General features: G+C 29.8%; 1 protein-coding gene across 1 annotated transcript; it reads left to right on the top strand.

The window, feature by feature from the left end:
- The first annotated feature begins 10,197 nt into the window (after positions 1-10,197).
- On the top strand, positions 10,198-13,924 carry LOC107408599 (ACT domain-containing protein ACR8). Its single transcript, XM_048464274.2, has 7 exons — positions 10,198-10,760; positions 11,527-11,572; positions 11,740-11,854; positions 11,967-12,034; positions 12,132-12,698; positions 12,808-12,912; positions 13,049-13,924. Exons 1-7 carry the CDS (start codon positions 10,699-10,701, stop codon positions 13,409-13,411), a joined length of 1,326 nt encoding a protein of 441 aa, XP_048320231.2. The 5' UTR covers positions 10,198-10,698; the 3' UTR covers positions 13,412-13,924.
- The last annotated feature ends 3,137 nt before the right edge of the window (positions 13,925-17,061 follow it).

Raw genomic sequence — 17,061 nt, 5'->3', positions numbered from 1 at the left:
AAACTCTCTAAAAGCGAAGAAAAGCGCTGTCGACGTGTCGTTTTGAATTTTTCTCCTTGACATTAAAGGGAATAACTGGGTTGGCCTGGCCCATAAAATTCTTGTTTGAGTTCGATAAAGCCCAAATCCTTCGTTTACAAAAATTCGGGTTTTGTCCAAACACAGCCCAAAAGAAAACAGTATACACCCATACAAAGAATGAAGTCATGAACCCAAATTTCACAGTGTTTTCTGTGGTCTATTAAGATCTACCCATAAAAACATATGACTTGAAGATTTAAACTTAGGATTTCTATACGTTGAAACAATTTTTTTTTTTTAAATAAATTGAAGGCATTAGGTATAACCAAATTTAACATTTAAAGATTATCATTAATTATCATTATCATCTAAATTGCTCTAAAAAATAAATAAATGTTAAATTTTACTATTGAATTTTTGTTAAAAGAAAATTAAAATTTTACTATTTATCTTTATTGGTTTGTATAATAGGTGGGAGATGGGATTTACTACTGTTATGGAAAATACTAATTGATTTTATTTATATTTTTTTATGTTTTAAACTAATAAATATAAAAAGTGAACTTTTTTAAATATTCTATTAAAATCTCATATTTAATTCCCCTAGCTTTTTTTTATTATTATTTTTGGTGAAAAAAAAAATTGCATGTGCAGTGGATAATCATTAATAGCATTTTTTTCTTTTTCCCCCAAAAACAATATAAATAAAATTTATTGATCCTATTTCTAAGCACAAGAGTATTGCTTGTAATTAATGTAAGCATATGGAACTCACATGGTATACTCGAAAATCATGTGATGTCACCCTCCCGTTTCAGTGACATATTCTAAGTTGACCTAAAAAACTCTGCCTCACTTCTTCTCATTACATTTCACATTATTATGTTCCTGATATACGGCAAAGAAAAGCAACCACAGCACTAAAAATTACTAAATAGCAGCAATTTTTTTTTTCAACCTTTAATCTGAGCTTATCACAGGGAACTCCAACTGGGTATTTCCAGACACTCAATGATGGTTCTTATTTTGCCCATGAAAAGCATGACCAAACCCTATTGACTACATGATGCGGTGCCATGTGAATAGGCAACAGGTGGGAGTCCCATATTTAACATCAATACATCAAAAAACTGTGGGATAGTTTGTTTATCCTTTGGGCAAAGGGTCAAAAATTAGAAAGATAATTAATAAATAATTAGGAAAAAAACAAAAGTCTAACAAAGGTAGAGCCCACTTGGACTAGTAGGCTAACATATGTCCCAGAAAAGGTGGATGGTCCTTCATATTTATTGCAGTAAATTGAGGAGAAACTGAGCATAGCTGCATAGCAGAGAATGTTGAGTCTGAATGGTCAAATTGGAATGTGCATACAACTTAACTTTCTTTGTTGAAGATGACCAGAACCGAAGAAGAAGAAGATGCAAAAGTGGGGTATTTTGCACCCTTCAATTCCATCTTTAGGTGTGCAATGCACGTGTTTTGACGGAAAATTGTCGAATTCTTCCAAAGGGATATAATTATGGCATGGAGTTTGTGAATAGAAGGAAAAAGTTGGTTCATAAGGTTTTTTTTTTTTTTTTAACATAATAGAAGTATAGATTAAAAGCTGTTTTTTGGCATGTCTTAGGTTTTCTTGGTTAATTATAACTACCATTATAAGATTAAAGCATATTCGTTTTATGATTCCATGTTTGTATTTCAAACTAATGGCGTGATGCAACTGTTTTAAAAATGCATATTCATTGCCTATTTTTTCAGTAATATACTAATATTCAAATAGTGAGGTAGACTCGTACAATATCTCAATAAAAGAGAAAAATATTACCATGAGAATGGAGTATATTTTTTCTTTTCACACCAAAATATACACTAATTTATTTACATAAGAAGAAATCTATATAGCAAATGTTGTTTTTCTTTTAAAAAAAAATAAAAAAAAAAAATATATATATATATATATGAATAAATTATCTTTCTCATTGAAATGATCATATAATCCGATCCTGATTAAAAAAATAAAAAGTTAAAAATCTCATATCTTTAATTGATTCTAACTTTTTTTTTTTTTCCAATCAAATATATTGTTTTTTTAAAAAAAGCAAATAATTTATAAATAAAAGTCATATCAGTCACCGCCACAAGTTTGATAATCCAGAAAGAATGATATCAGATTAAGGAAAAAGTAAAACATGTCGTGGTCATAAAAGATCGCCAAAATCTGCTTCTGTGATTCTAATGCTTAGAAAAGAGAAGATCTAATAATTCAATTAGTTGTACCTGTCTACCGCCTCACAACATTTTTTCCATTTGAAAAAAAAAAATATATATATATATATATATATATAAGAAAATTAAAAAAAATCATAAAAGCTGAAAGGGTTAAAACAGCGTTAACCCACATATTGTCTCAATCATCTTGCTGTCTTGTTTGACATTTCTATTTGCCCTCCAAGTGTCAAAGTTGACTTCACCTATCTACCAAGTCACTGGCTACTTACTTCTAGCCCATTCCCATTAGAGTTTATTTATCTTTGGTTATAATAATTAGAGGTGTTTAATTATATATTATTTTGTTATATTAAAATTTAAGTAGGAAAAATCAATCCTTTTGTACTATATTCTATTTTTCCTACCATTAAAAAAAAAAAAAAATTAAAGAAAGCCTACTACATTTCCTATTGTAGCATGCCCTCTACTATTTCATCTTCATCAATAATAGCTCATGATAAATTTACTCTTTGTTCGGACAATAAACTTAATTTCAAATGCCCGGACAATAAACTTAAGTTCAAATGCCCATATCCTAATATATATATATATATATATATATATATATATATATATATATATGTATATAAAAATCTCTGTGAAATACGATGAATTCATAGCATTGTGTGACTTAGCAACTGTCATGTTAACAGTTGATTTTACATTTTTAATTATTAACAATAACAAATAACGTATTTGTATAATAATTGATAATATTCTAGGGAAAAAAATAACTGTCGATGTTGTATGTCAGCTCTAAATAAGATAAATTTTATTTACATAATTTTAGTTTTGTCATTATCTTATTTAGATTTTATGTTTTTGAAAAATTATTATTATTTTTTTTAATTTTTATAATCATCAAAGTATACTCATTTGTCAATTGTTGCTTGTTTTACTTATTAATTTTAATAGTTAAAGAGTAAAAAAAAGTTAAAAATCAATAATTTATAATTGAATAACATTATAAAAATATGATTTTGACTAATTACTGTTAAAATTAATTGATAAAAATTGACAAATCAATTTTTTTAGATATATTTACAAAACTAAAAAGAAGTAAATGATGATTTTTCAAAAGTATACAATTTCAGTGAATAATGACAAAATTAAACAGGTATAAACGAAATTTTTTTAATTTTTTTTAAAGGTTAGATTCCGAATTCAATTTGTATCATATTTGTTTATAAGAAAACAAATATTTATTTTCTTTTCGTAAAGAAAAAAGGAGCCTTCGTGAAATTCATTAGCTTAGAAGCTATTTGAATCAGTATATCATTGTTAAGCTTGCCTTAATATTAATTATCAGGATCACGACGAGTCAATATGAAGCATTGTTAGCCCCTTCCCCTATTTACAATTTGAGCTAGATGAAGTACACCATAAGGCTCAAATGAAGCTTTCCAAAGTCGAAACACATGAAATCACAACCTGGGACTCGTAAGATAAAAAGGAAAAATTCATTTGATCAGTGATAATTAGGGATCATAATATGCACTACTATTATACAAATTTTAACCATTTATAACCTTTTTGTTCTTACTCACAAGACTAACATTTAATTAACGTACATCTTTCTCCCAAATCAAAGTTTTGGAAGGTTGGGAGCTATACGTAAAGCTAGGACACAGAAGGGTATTAGACTAGATTAACCATTCTCACATTGGTGTAATTAATAAGCTTTTGGATGCATAGAATATAGAAATCTTAGTTAATCCTTCCTGGCATGTCCCATCTTACAACCAAAAAGAAGAAAAAATTATGTGGTTGGCTCGCTGACAGATCTATAAAATTAACTGTGGACCACATGATACACAAATATATTGCTTGTCCACAAATATTTTCAAACTGTTATCAAAATTTAAATGTTGAATTTAGCACTAAAAATAGATACTGTAAAATGCGGAATTTGAAAGTAAAGGGAATGAATTTTATTTTAATAATTAATAGACAATATCCAATAGAAACGAGGCAATAAATTTTGAGATTAATGTGTACGTGGAAAATTGAGTTTGCAGAAAATAACGAAGAGTTTGATATGGACCGATAAAAACTGTAAAGTATTAAAAAATAAAAAAAAAAGGAAAAAAATCTAGGATCTAGCTCTGATATGCAGCAACCAAATGAGCAACTCTTCCCACATTGAATTATACAAACAGAAGATTAATAAACTACAAGTACTTAATTTTGGACCATCTACCAAAAAAAGTGTTTAATTTGGACCTAATACCAAGCTTCCATTTTTGTGATCAAATAAAGTCATATATATATATATACAGTCTGTCTATGGTGCGGACAGTCCTTATACGGACCACAGTATTGGTGACGATTTTCTAAGAAATCCTCATTAATACTATGAAAAACCATCACTAATACTGCGATCCTCATGCGGACCGTCCTCACCATAAAATTTCCGTATATATATATATATATATATATATATCTATAGGAGTTGATCCCCATTTGTTGCACCCAAGTAAAATAAACTAAGTCACTTACAAATTAACCCCATTAATCCTAGTTACAACTATTAACGTCTTTACAATAATGTTTTATTTATGCAAGAGCATCTCCAATAGTAAATGTAGATTACTACTTATACTGTATAGAAATCGATATCATCAATTTTAAAATTATTCTCAAATGATAATGTATAAAATTTTATTTATGGTTATTAATTAATTACATATATTTAATTAAAATCGGTTTTTTAAGAAAAAAATTGTTTTTAAAAAGCCTCTACAATGTTTAATAGATCCTTCAAAAATAAAAAATTATGTTGACAGAATTTAGATTTTTTTTTTTTTTTACCGTAGCAGCTTGATAAAATCTTTAGAAAAATCTATTGAATTTTTTTTTTTTTGAATGGTTGTATATTTTTTAATGTAACAAAAGAAAGACAGAAAAAAAAGAAAAAAAAAGAAAAAAGAAAGTAAAAAAAAAAAAAGAAGTGTCTTTAAATATGTTTTAATGATAAATTAAATTGGGCTGTGTCATTATCAAGGGGAAAAGAACTGCGACATCATTTTAATCTTATTAAATATTATTTTTATTTTAATTAGGAAGGAAGATGATTTAAGATTTTTATTTTTATTTTTTGATGAAAGGCAATTCAGAATTTCAAAGAGGCAAATACATAAAATAAAAAATAAAAATAAAAAAAGTACTTTCCATTTCCCAAATTGTAGAAAAATTAGTCATTGCCATGCTTATAATAAAATTATTAATAAAATATTATGTTGACGTGTTATTGTAGAAAAATAAGGATATAATTTGTGTCAATTCTCTTATTAAAACACATGGAAAAAGCGGTTCAATATTGGGTAGAATGTCTTCTCATAGGAGGCCAAAAGGTTTACATTGTCCACATGATTGAATTTGTGAAGCAATTTTATTTTTTGCTACAAATTTGTGAAGCATTTGAAGTGACAACGAATGGAGCAAAAATAAGCAAGTCGCAATCTTACATACTCAAAATTCCCCCCCCCAAAAAAAAAAAAAATGGAAATGAAAAATCATACTTATTATTTCACACTTCACATCAAAATTCAAGAATTTATTTTTCATATGGTTTATAAGTCTCTACCATTTTGACAAGGCACTTTGTTTTTCCCCATACACCATCATTTCCAGCAAGCCTTTGCCTGATTTACCAACTACTTTGCAATTGGAAACCGTTTGATGCTTATACTGTAACCAAACTCTACATCAAATGTTCTCAACCAAATTTAATAACTTATAATCTCCGAGATATATAGTGTAATGGCGTGGCCACCTCTCCTCCTATTAATGGAAGGGCAAGGGTTCTAGTAATCCAAAATGACCCCAAAAAAAAAAAAAAAAATTTCTTTCTCATTTTCTTTATAATCAGCACGTGAAACACAAGTTCAGTTAAAAAACAGGAAAAGAAAATGAAAGATAAGTTAGGCATCTATTTTCAATAAGCAATGTCTATATACATATTTTGGCTTTTGATTCGAATTCAATCAAATATAATTTATCAGCAAATATGTCATTTTCTTGTATGATAATTTTATAGTTTTAAAGGTTTTTTTTTTCATATTAAAATAAAAACAAGTTGAATAATATTAAATTAACACAAAATCTACTAATTTTTTTTTTACACATTAATGCATAGTTTTAATTTAAATTCAAAATTAATACTGAAGAAAAATAATAATTTTGTCATTGTACTCTTCCTTTAAAGATATAGAGAACTTTTTTTTTTATTTTCTTATTTTAGGGGCATTTATAATAATTTTTGTTTTTTTTATTAAGTATTTCGAACCATAATCTTTCAATTATAGATTTAAATAATTTATCAATTGATCAATTATTTTTCAATTATAGATATAAATAATTTACCAATTAGATTAATATTATTTGACCATACATATAGAGAACTTAAGCAATAAAAATGCCACTCCATGTATTCTATTGTATGCATCAAACAAATGAAAATTAATATGATACGTATGCTTCATCTCTTATTTTTATTCTTATTCTTATTCTTTTTTTTTTTTTTTTTCCCCTTCCTTATCCTTGTGGCTAAAAAGATGCTACATGCATTTACACAACGACCCAATCAAAGTGATGTTAGTTGAAAGGGAATAAGCTGGTGATTTTCACCTCCATAGAAAAGGATTTGGAAGAAGTATAAATCCCAAGTTTGGTACTAAAAATATGTGGTTACACCCTATTATCGAAACAACAACATGGAAAATTACTTGGCATCACTAAGAATTATAACATGCAATATTCATGGCATAAACACATGTAACATGTTATAATCACACCGCCTTACGCCACATGAATTTTTGTACCTTTTTTTTTTAAATTTATTTATTTGTGTTATAGAGAATTTTTGTGCTTAAAATTTACAATTTTTAATTTTTTTTAATGAAATTAGGCACACCCAAAAAATCTTCTTCTACTTCTCATCTGTTTCAATAAAAAAACTTCCACAGTGAATCCAATAGACTTTCCATTTCATAGCAGTTAGAAACGAGACTTGCAAGCCAAGCTAACGAACCCGAAATAATAATAATAATAAAACAAAAAGCTTTTTGTTTACGATTTTATTTATTTATTTTTTATCCTCTTGGCCTTTCGCAAATCGCAATCTTTGTGCTTGCTCTTAGCTGGAAATGCCAGCCGTCCAATAGCGATCAGACAGAGAGGGCCATTTTCGCAATACGAGCGGTTACGATGCATCAGTCGAAAGCCTTATTAGGTAAGCTTCCATCATCATGATCGTAGAGAATCACATTTCCATTACTATGAAATCTCTCTCTTTTATTTTATTTTGTTCATTTATTTAATATTAAGATGGTCAATTAATTTTCTGGGTCAGAGATCATATGATCCAGCATGAAGATTCAGTATACCCATGTATAAGGCATGTGACTTTGGCTTGGGTTTCCACACACTTCCCACTCTTCTTTCTGTCTCTGCGTTTTATATTCATTTTAGAAACATTTTGGTGTCGTTTTATTCAAAATTAATGGTTTCGTCAACAAAGTTAGAAAATGGCAGCAGTGGTGATTCGGTATAGCACTAACTAATAATTTATTAATGGAACTTCAGTGAAATGACTTAATTGTGCCTCACCTGCTACTCCGTTTGATTATAGTTTGGTTCTATTCTAATTTTTGAGTTTTAAATTTGAGTAGCTAATGAATTACAGAGTTACCAAATTCAATGGAAGATATCCGACTGGAGATTTTGGTTAAACTTAATTAATTTAATTAAAAAAATAAATCCAAAGCCCAAACATGTTTAATCACGTCGCACTAAAACATGCCCCGAGTGTCTCACGGAGAGATATGCGGCGCCGCTGTAGAGAATCCAGGTCTCCACTCTTCCGCTTTCCCGCTCTTAATGTGAACCTGGTTTTCGAATTTACCGCCAAAACGCTTTTTTTAACAGTCAAAAAAGTGGCCGATAAGACGGAAGATGAAGAGGGCAGAGACCCAAACACACCCCCCCACAACCCAAAAATGCGAAAAGAAAAAAAAAAAGAAAGAAAAAGGCGGGAATTCCCAAAATTGGAATTTCGAATTATATATATATAATATTCAGGGGGGAATTTGGAAAATGGGACCCAGTTACAGACGTCTGAGCTGTCATCCACGTGTCACATCTACTTTCCCCACACTCCTCCTCCTCCTAGTACATTGTCCCTTCAGCTCTCCCAAAGGCCACATTCTTGCAAATTTTTTTATTTTTCATTTTTTGGCTCTCTCGAATTATTCACCCTCACCCACACACACAAACAGCGTAATAACCACGTTATTTTCAAATAAATAAATAAAAGAAAAAAAAAAGTGCGGTCCACTTTTTCCATTTTCCATCACTGAAAATATCGATTTGGATTTTTCCCGTGATGACATGGACCCACGGCCGTCCGATTTAGCGGGAAACGGCTCACGTTTCGCGCCAAACGAGCCGGTGCGAATTCAAAAACACCAACCGTCACACCTGTCGTATTAAACGACGCTATCTATCCCTTCCTTCACGACACATAACGGCCCGGTCGTTTTTAGTTTCTGCCAAAAAAAAACAAAATAATAATAATAATAAAACACTCATTTACTACAAGAATTAAATGCACCACTATCCACGTGGCAATATATACCAGTCAAAGAGAGGAGAGTGAATGGCGCTTAGCAGTTAACGGAGAGAGAAAATTACCGTTATTTTTTAAATCACTGTTTTGCTGTTAGTTTGCCACGTAGGACAAGTCGGTGCCCATAGACAGCGGCCAACCAACGAACGTGTTTTCTGAAGAGCTAGCACGTGATTGTCAGACCGAGTAGGTCCCCCCGCCCAGTCTGTTGGGACCCACATGGCTAGTATTTCGGTTGACATTATCTCAGCTCTCGACAAGTGTAAGGGTTGTAACAATTAAAAAAAAAATATATATATATATATATATGCAACGTTTTTGAGACATAATAAGTCCTAAAACATGCCTCCACGACTACGTCTTAAGTCATGCGCGTAATTGCTGATCTGTTCTCCAATTAGAGGGAGCCACGTCATTTTATAAAATTATTAATACACCATTACCAAAAAAAACCCAATTAATATAATAGAACCTGACGTAGCCTTACGTAATTTTTTTTTTTTTTCCCCCCCCTCTCTCTCAGATTCGGATCTCCGAATTCCAAAACAGCATCTCTTTAAGAAAGTATCACGGATACGATAACCGAATCTATTAATTAAATTACTAATATGCCCCCATCATGTTTTTGCATGTGGACGACGTGAGGGCATTGATGGTGGAATAAACGAAAATAAGTAAATAAAATAATCAGGACCCGCAGGAGAAGGGACGAGAAATACAAGAAAAACCGGCCGAAACAATGACAAAGGAAAATCCGAGACGAGTCGGGTGACGTGTCACGTGCACACGTCATAATTTACGGTCCGCAAGTCCGAACTTAATAACGAAGCCATCCTCAATTTAACATGGGGCCCACAAACGCCACGTGGAGTGTCCTGGCCGTTTGATCAAAAGAATCAGCTGCTGTGTCTGGTAACCTTCATTTCCTTCTATATTGAGTGGATAACACGCAAAGGTTCGGCTTCAGATGCAAACGTGGCATCCAAGCTGGACTCTCTAACCACTAGGTGAGGGATCAATTGACACGTGTTGTTTAATTGGTTGACTTAAAAAGAAAAAAAAAAAAAAAAAAAAACAAAGAGTCGGTCAGCATCGAGTGAGGGAGTGGGAAGGGAAGCCCTTATGGCCAAAGTCACGCATGTGACCCCCATTCTCCTCTTTGCGTATTTCGAAATTAAAAATATAATAAATAAATAAAATATTTTTAAATAAAATAAAAAAGGAATATATTAAAATAAAAGTTATATTTATATATATATATATATACATACATATATATATTTGAACCCCAAGAAACGGTGGGTTAAGAACGAGGCGTGCTTTGCGCTTTGAAATAGAGAGAGAAAGCGGAACAGAGAGAAAAATAGTAACTCTTTTTCGTGTAGAGAGAGAGAGAGAGAGAGAGAGAGAGAGTGTGTGAAGGAGGTGTTTGGTGAGTGTTGTTAATGGCGATTTGGTCGAAGGGTATGAAAGCAATAAAGGGTTAAGAGAATTTGAGGTTTAATCGAGCATTTGGGTCTTTGTTTGTTACGGTGAAGAGAGCGTTAATTTTTTTGGTGGAAAAAAGAGTTCTCTTTTTTTCCTTGGCTCTGCTTTTGTTATTATTATTTCTTTCTTCTTCGATTTCGTCGTCGTTTTATGCAGAAGATTCTTTGAGTTGGGTCTTTTAAAAAGCTTTCAACAAAACAAAGCTGAAAAATCAACCACGAAAACGGTTCTCTTCGGGTGCACTGTTTTTTCTTTGTAAATTTTGAAAAAATAAAAAAAAAATAGAGGAACAAATGGAGTGGGCTGCTTGTTTGGATGAATATGAGAAGCTTGTTTACAGGATGAACACTCCGAGGTTTGTGTTTTTTTTTTTTTCTTTTTTTTCCTTATCAATCTTCCTTCTCAACTTTCACATTTTCGAATTTCATTTTCCTAGTTTTTCTTTTTTTCGCTTGGATTTTCTAACTGGTTTTCTCTGGTTCTCGTTTTTCTTTTCTTTTTCTGGTCACTGGAAAAAAAAAATCTAAATTCTAAATTCACTGATTCAATTTTGATTTGAAAATATTTTTGATTTGATTTGATTTGATTTTTTCAGTTTTTCTTGGTTTCTGGCTTTTTTTGACCATTTTTTTTTTAATATTTTGTGACCTGGTAAACTTTACTTTCCTTTCTCGTGAAAATTTTTCCGGAAAACGTTTTTGGGTCCTCTGCAAATTCAGATCTGTTCTCGATTTCCTTTCGTTTTGGAAATATTTTCTTTTAATTTTTTTTATTTTTTATTTTTATCAAATTTCCTCTGCTAACAAAATTCAACACAGATAGCCATTTGTTTTTATATATATATATATATATATATATATATATATTTACTTTTCCTCTACCTTCCATTTTCATTATGATTTTGGTTTTCTGACCCTTTCTTTCTTTTTGTTTTTTTTTTTTTTTTTGTCAAACCTTCCTGTGCCTGTGGCTTACACATCTTGCTTTAGACTTGTCAAAGACCCTGTTTCATTTTTCTTGATCTGTGCGTTTGAAAATAAAAAACTCCAAAAAGAAAATAAATAAATAAATAAAAAAGTTGGTCCTCTGACTTGACCATTCACCGCTTTTTATTTTTGCAGGGTCGTGATCGACAATGCCGTTTGCTCCACTGTGACTCTTGTCAAGGTTAGCTTCTACGAAACCCATCGAAAGTTTAAAAGAGAAAAACTTCCATGTCCTTCCAAAATTTGAGTTCCCCACCCACACACCCCCCCCCCCCCCCCCCAAAAAAAAAAAAAGAAAAAGAAAAAAAGACTAATCGTCTATGTTCTTTTTGTTTTCTTGGTCAATAGGTTGATAGTGCCAGGAGGCATGGAATTCTCCTTGAGGCTGTTCAGGTTCTCACTGATTTGAACCTTTTAATCAAAAAGGCTTATATTTCTTCCGATGGAAGATGGTTCATGGATGGTAAGAAAATTAAACCCTTTTTTTTTGGTGAATTCATTTTCTGAAACAAAAGCGAAATTTTCAGCAACTTTGAATCGAAATCTGATCTGGTTTGTTGCTTGATATGCTTCAGTTTTCCATGTGACCGATCAAAACGGAAATAAATTAACAGACGAGAGCGTCATCAGCTATATCGAGCAGGTAATTATACTGTTACGAAACGCTTTAATTTAATGACAAATTTAATACCCAACTTCAGAATTTTGATTGAAACTAATGGTTTCTTTACACTATGCAGTCTCTTGGTGCCATTCACTATGGGAGATCCAATGGCTGTAATGGATTGACAGCTTTGGAGCTAACGGGAACAGATCGAGTGGGTCTGCTTTCCGAAGTGTTTGCAGTACTAGCTGATCTTCAATGCAATGTGGTTGAATCTAAAGTGTGGACGCACAATGGCCGGATTGCTTCACTTATCTACGTAAAAGATTGCGACTCTGGTTGTCCAATTGAGGACTCACAGAAAATCAATAAAATTGAAGCGTTGTTAAGGAATGTTCTTAAAGGGGATAATGATATTCGGAGTGCCAAAACCTCTGTTTCCATGGGGGTAACACACACGGAAAGAAGACTGCACCAAATGATGTTCGCAGACCGCGATTACGAAAGGAAGTCTATCTTGCGGCGTTGCGCGGATTCTCTAATGGTGACTGTCCAGAACTGGACAGGAAGGGGTTATTCTGTGGTGAATGTTCAGTGCAAAGATAGAAGCAAGCTTTTGTTTGATGTTGTTTGCACGTTGACAGATATGGACTATGTGGTTTTCCATGCCACAATTAACACAGCAGGGGATAAAGCATACTTGGTATGTATTTTGTATATATATATATATATATTATCAAAAATTTGATTTTTTCAAACACTGTTACTTCTTTTGAAGCATCAAAATGACTTGTCTTTGTATTTTGTTGTAGGAATTTTACATCAGACACACGGATGGAACCCCAATTAGTTCAGAACCCGAAAGGCAACGAGTGATCCAATGCATAGAAGCTGCTATTCAAAGAAGAGCATCTGAGGTATAGTTTCAAATTCCATATTTCCAAATCATTCAAATTGTCTGAGTAATTTGAGATTCGTTTTGTTATTCTTTATGTTATGCTACAAAAAGCTTTTGGAACTAATATAAGTTCTTTTTTTTTTTTTTGACAACAGGGTGTGAGACTAGAACTTTGCACAGCTGATAGACAAGCCCTTTTAGCAGATGTGACAAGGACGTTCCGAGAGAATGGCTTAAACGTGACAAGGGCCGAAATATCCACCACTAGGGACATGGCTCTAAATGTTTTCTATGTGACAGATGCGGTTGGTAACCCTGCAGATCCAAAAATCATTGAATCTGTTAGACAGAAAATAGGGCTGAGTAGCTTAAAAGTGAAGGAATTGCCATTGAGTTATCACACGAAGGCAGAGAATGAAGAGCAAGCGGTTGGGGTTGGTGGGGCAGTGTTATTATCACTTGGAAGCCTTGTGAGAAGGAATCTATACAATTTGGGATTAATCAGATCATATTCTTGAGCACGAGTTAACAAATAGAAAAAGGCAATTTGGAAGGCAGAAGATTTGTCCACTTTGCGGCTATATGATATTCTTTGCTTGGGGATTGGGCTTTGTGTACATAGAAAGTGAAGGGAAAAAAAAGAAAAAGAAAACAAAAGAAAAGGTTGGAAAGTTTGGTGATGGTAGTTGCTGTAGTTGGGTTTGGTTGGTGGAATTGATAGGCACAATTGGAAGAGGAAGGATAGGATGATCCACCATTTTAAATGCTTTGTTTGAATTATAGTAGAGGGAATACAGATGGGAAAGTTAAAAAAAAAAAAAAAAAAAAGTGTTGGTGGAGGATATTGATATTCATATTGGTTTGTTTGTTGCTACTTGCTGGCAGGCAGAGAAGAAGATTAGGTATATTAGGAAAAAAAAAAAAAATTTGGGTTTATACAGCACAACACATTTGTACATAAACCAACTTGTTAAGTATTAGTTCTAATGGTTGACCTGAATTTTTTTATTATACATGTTTTTTCATTGTCTGCTCGGTGGGGTTTTATTTTATTTTTTCGGTTTTGTACTTTGCTTGAGTCTCCACAAGAATCTAGTTCTTTGATTAATGTAATGGAAACATCAGGGCCTACATTGAGATTTTCATCCATAATTCGCGAATGAAATAACTATAACAATAATAAAAATAATTATAATTTCCCAAAAAATAATAACACGTTCAAATTGTTTTATGTTTTTTTTTTTTTTTCAATATAACTGTTATGCATCAGCAACAAAATTTTATGAATTTTACATTTTAATAAATTAAAATTTTAAGAGGTCAACATTTGGATAGTAATTTACTAAGCAACAGTATGATTTTAGTAATTAAAAATCGTAAGTTTACTGTTTGCCCTTGAATAATCTGAACTTCTATTTGATTTTATAGTAAAATAATATTTACTAAAGGAATTAATTTTTTTATTTTTAGTATTAAGCTACTTATAAGGTAAGGAACCATACCTTTTTTTGGAGATAAGATAACACTAACAAATAATAGCAAATAAAATACTAAGTGTAAAAAACTTTTTAGGTTTACCAATAAACGTTATTATTTTAAAATACATACCTTGCATGTTAAATTATACATAAATTGTTAAACTGTAATCGTATTTGATGAGCTAATGATATTAGGTAAGGTTTATACAATACAATATTTTCAATATCATATAATTATTCGTTTTTATGAAACAAAAAATTCATCTTCTCCTTTTATGTAGTAAAATTAAATACAAAAAGTTTTATTTTTTAAAGAAAATAAATCTAAAAATAATTAATTAAATATATACAAAAAAAAATAATTCTAAAATTTTCAAATCTATTATTCTATTTTATTCAAAGAAAATATTATTGTGAGAAATGAAAATCTTTATAACAAAAATGGACCATAAGGGAGAATTTATGTGAATTTTAAAAATATAAAAGTATATTTGTGTATATATATTTTCCATTTATTTAGATGATCTACGTACTTAGAAATTTTTTATTTATATATAATCTCCTTCAGAAAACTATAAATGTATTTTGTTATACCTAGCATAGATCAATATCAATTGCATAATTTATTTATCTAACTAATATAAAATATCTTTTTACATTCGATTATTCAATTTTTTAAAGTAAACTTGACACGATTTATACGCACAAAGATATTCATGTAAAGAATGAAATGTTCTATACGCTAAAATATTATATGTATACACAGTCAGAAAACACATAATTTATAATACTATCTTTGGACCACACTGCACGGTATGAGGTAGTTTCTTACAAGTTAATGATCAAACTTGCTTAATTTGTTCATCCGTGTAAAAGTGGTCGGTTATAAAGTGACCTTTTCATAGAAGTAATTTATGTACAAATTTATATAAACTATTCTTTGATAAAGCTCATGAAAGTTGAATTTTTCTCTGTAAACTAAGCTTTTCATAGTTTTTTTTTTCTTTTTTTTTTCAAAAACTAGTTTTTTTTTTTTAAAAAAAAGCTAATATATATTTTAGTGTAAATAAAAAAATTATATTAAATATTTTTTGAATTTTCCACATAAGTTTAAAAAATAATTTTTTTCGTTTTTAGAGAATTTCAAAATTTGAGTTTTTTTAAAATAGTTTTGATTTTTTTTGTTTAATAAGTATTTATTAACTATTGTCAAATACCATTTAATTGTTTTTTTAAAAAAAAAAACTTTTAATCATCAAAAAAATGCTTTTGAACCAGAAAAAAACGATAAGAAACATACAATAATTGAGACTTTCAGAATTATAAATATATTAATAATTTGGTAATAGAATTTAGGAAAATTATAAATATATTTATACATGGTTGTCAAGAATATATAAAAATTGATATAAAAAAAATCTATTTTCATTACATTCATGATTCATCTATGATGATGATGAGTTACATTACCCTTGTTCTTTTTTTATAATTAATTATTATTATTATTATTTTTCTTTATTTAATCTTTGGGAGTGGGATGTATTACCCTTGTTGAGTTACTAGTTATCCATTATTTATCTTGAATTCAATTTTAAATCATAAGGTGTTGATTGAAATTTATTTTATTTTATTTATTTATTTTTTTACTTTACAATATTGTTTGGTATACTTATGCATTTTTACGGGGCTTGAAAGTGATTGACAATATAACTAATGCTTTCTCAATTATTTTTTATTTTTATTTTTATTTTTTTGTTTTTGACTTTTTCGGACATTCACTCAAATTCATTGCATCACGGATAATGCACATGAAAACATAAAATAAAATGAAAATACTTGCATAAGGGTTAAAGATTTAATGAAATCAGGATTTTGATATTTTAAGGATTTGATATTTTAAGGTCTGTCTGAGAAGATAATCAAAGGAAAGACGCAATACACACACACACACACACACACACACACACACACACAAGCATGTTCACATCAGTTTCTTCCTATCACAATTAAAACAAAATTTTTCTTTTTTATATTTTGAATTGAATTAAAAAGTAAAATTAAAAATTATATTTTTTTAAAATAGAATTTTAATATATCATTAAATTTATATTTTATTATTTTTGAATTTCAAATTCTGTCTATACAAAAGATAATAAAGAAAATTTGATATTAAAACTATCTGATCGTTCTAATATGAGTCTGACTTCATAAATATATATATATATATATATATATATATCACTATTAATATAGTGAAAAATTTATAGAAAGGGGGTGTGAAGGAATACACAATCATCTCATCTGCATGATTTGATAATTGTGTATGATTATCTCTTATAGTCATTTTTCATAAGTATCTTACCGTGTCGAATTTATATATATATACATACATATATATAGTCCATCCATATATATATATATGCATCAAGTTGTACTCTAAAAAAGTATAAATGTTAATACCAAAAATTTTCTATGTATATATATAGTCAATCTTAAATAAAACTAATATTATAATTTTTTTTTCAGACCTTTGATCATATTTAAAATTATAATTATTAATTAAAAAATTCCAATATGATTTATTTTTTTTTAAATAAAATTTTAATATATTATTAAATTTATATTAAATTATTTTTAAAATTTTAAATTATAATTTTTGATACGATCAAAATCTAATAAATTAGATATAA

The sequence above is a fragment of the Ziziphus jujuba genome, chromosome 6 (assembly GCF_031755915.1).
Source record: "Ziziphus jujuba cultivar Dongzao chromosome 6, ASM3175591v1".
NCBI lineage: Eukaryota > Viridiplantae > Streptophyta > Magnoliopsida > Rosales > Rhamnaceae > Ziziphus > Ziziphus jujuba.
The sequence above is the reverse complement of the archived record's forward strand: the minus strand, read 5'-3'. Positions and strand labels throughout refer to the sequence as shown.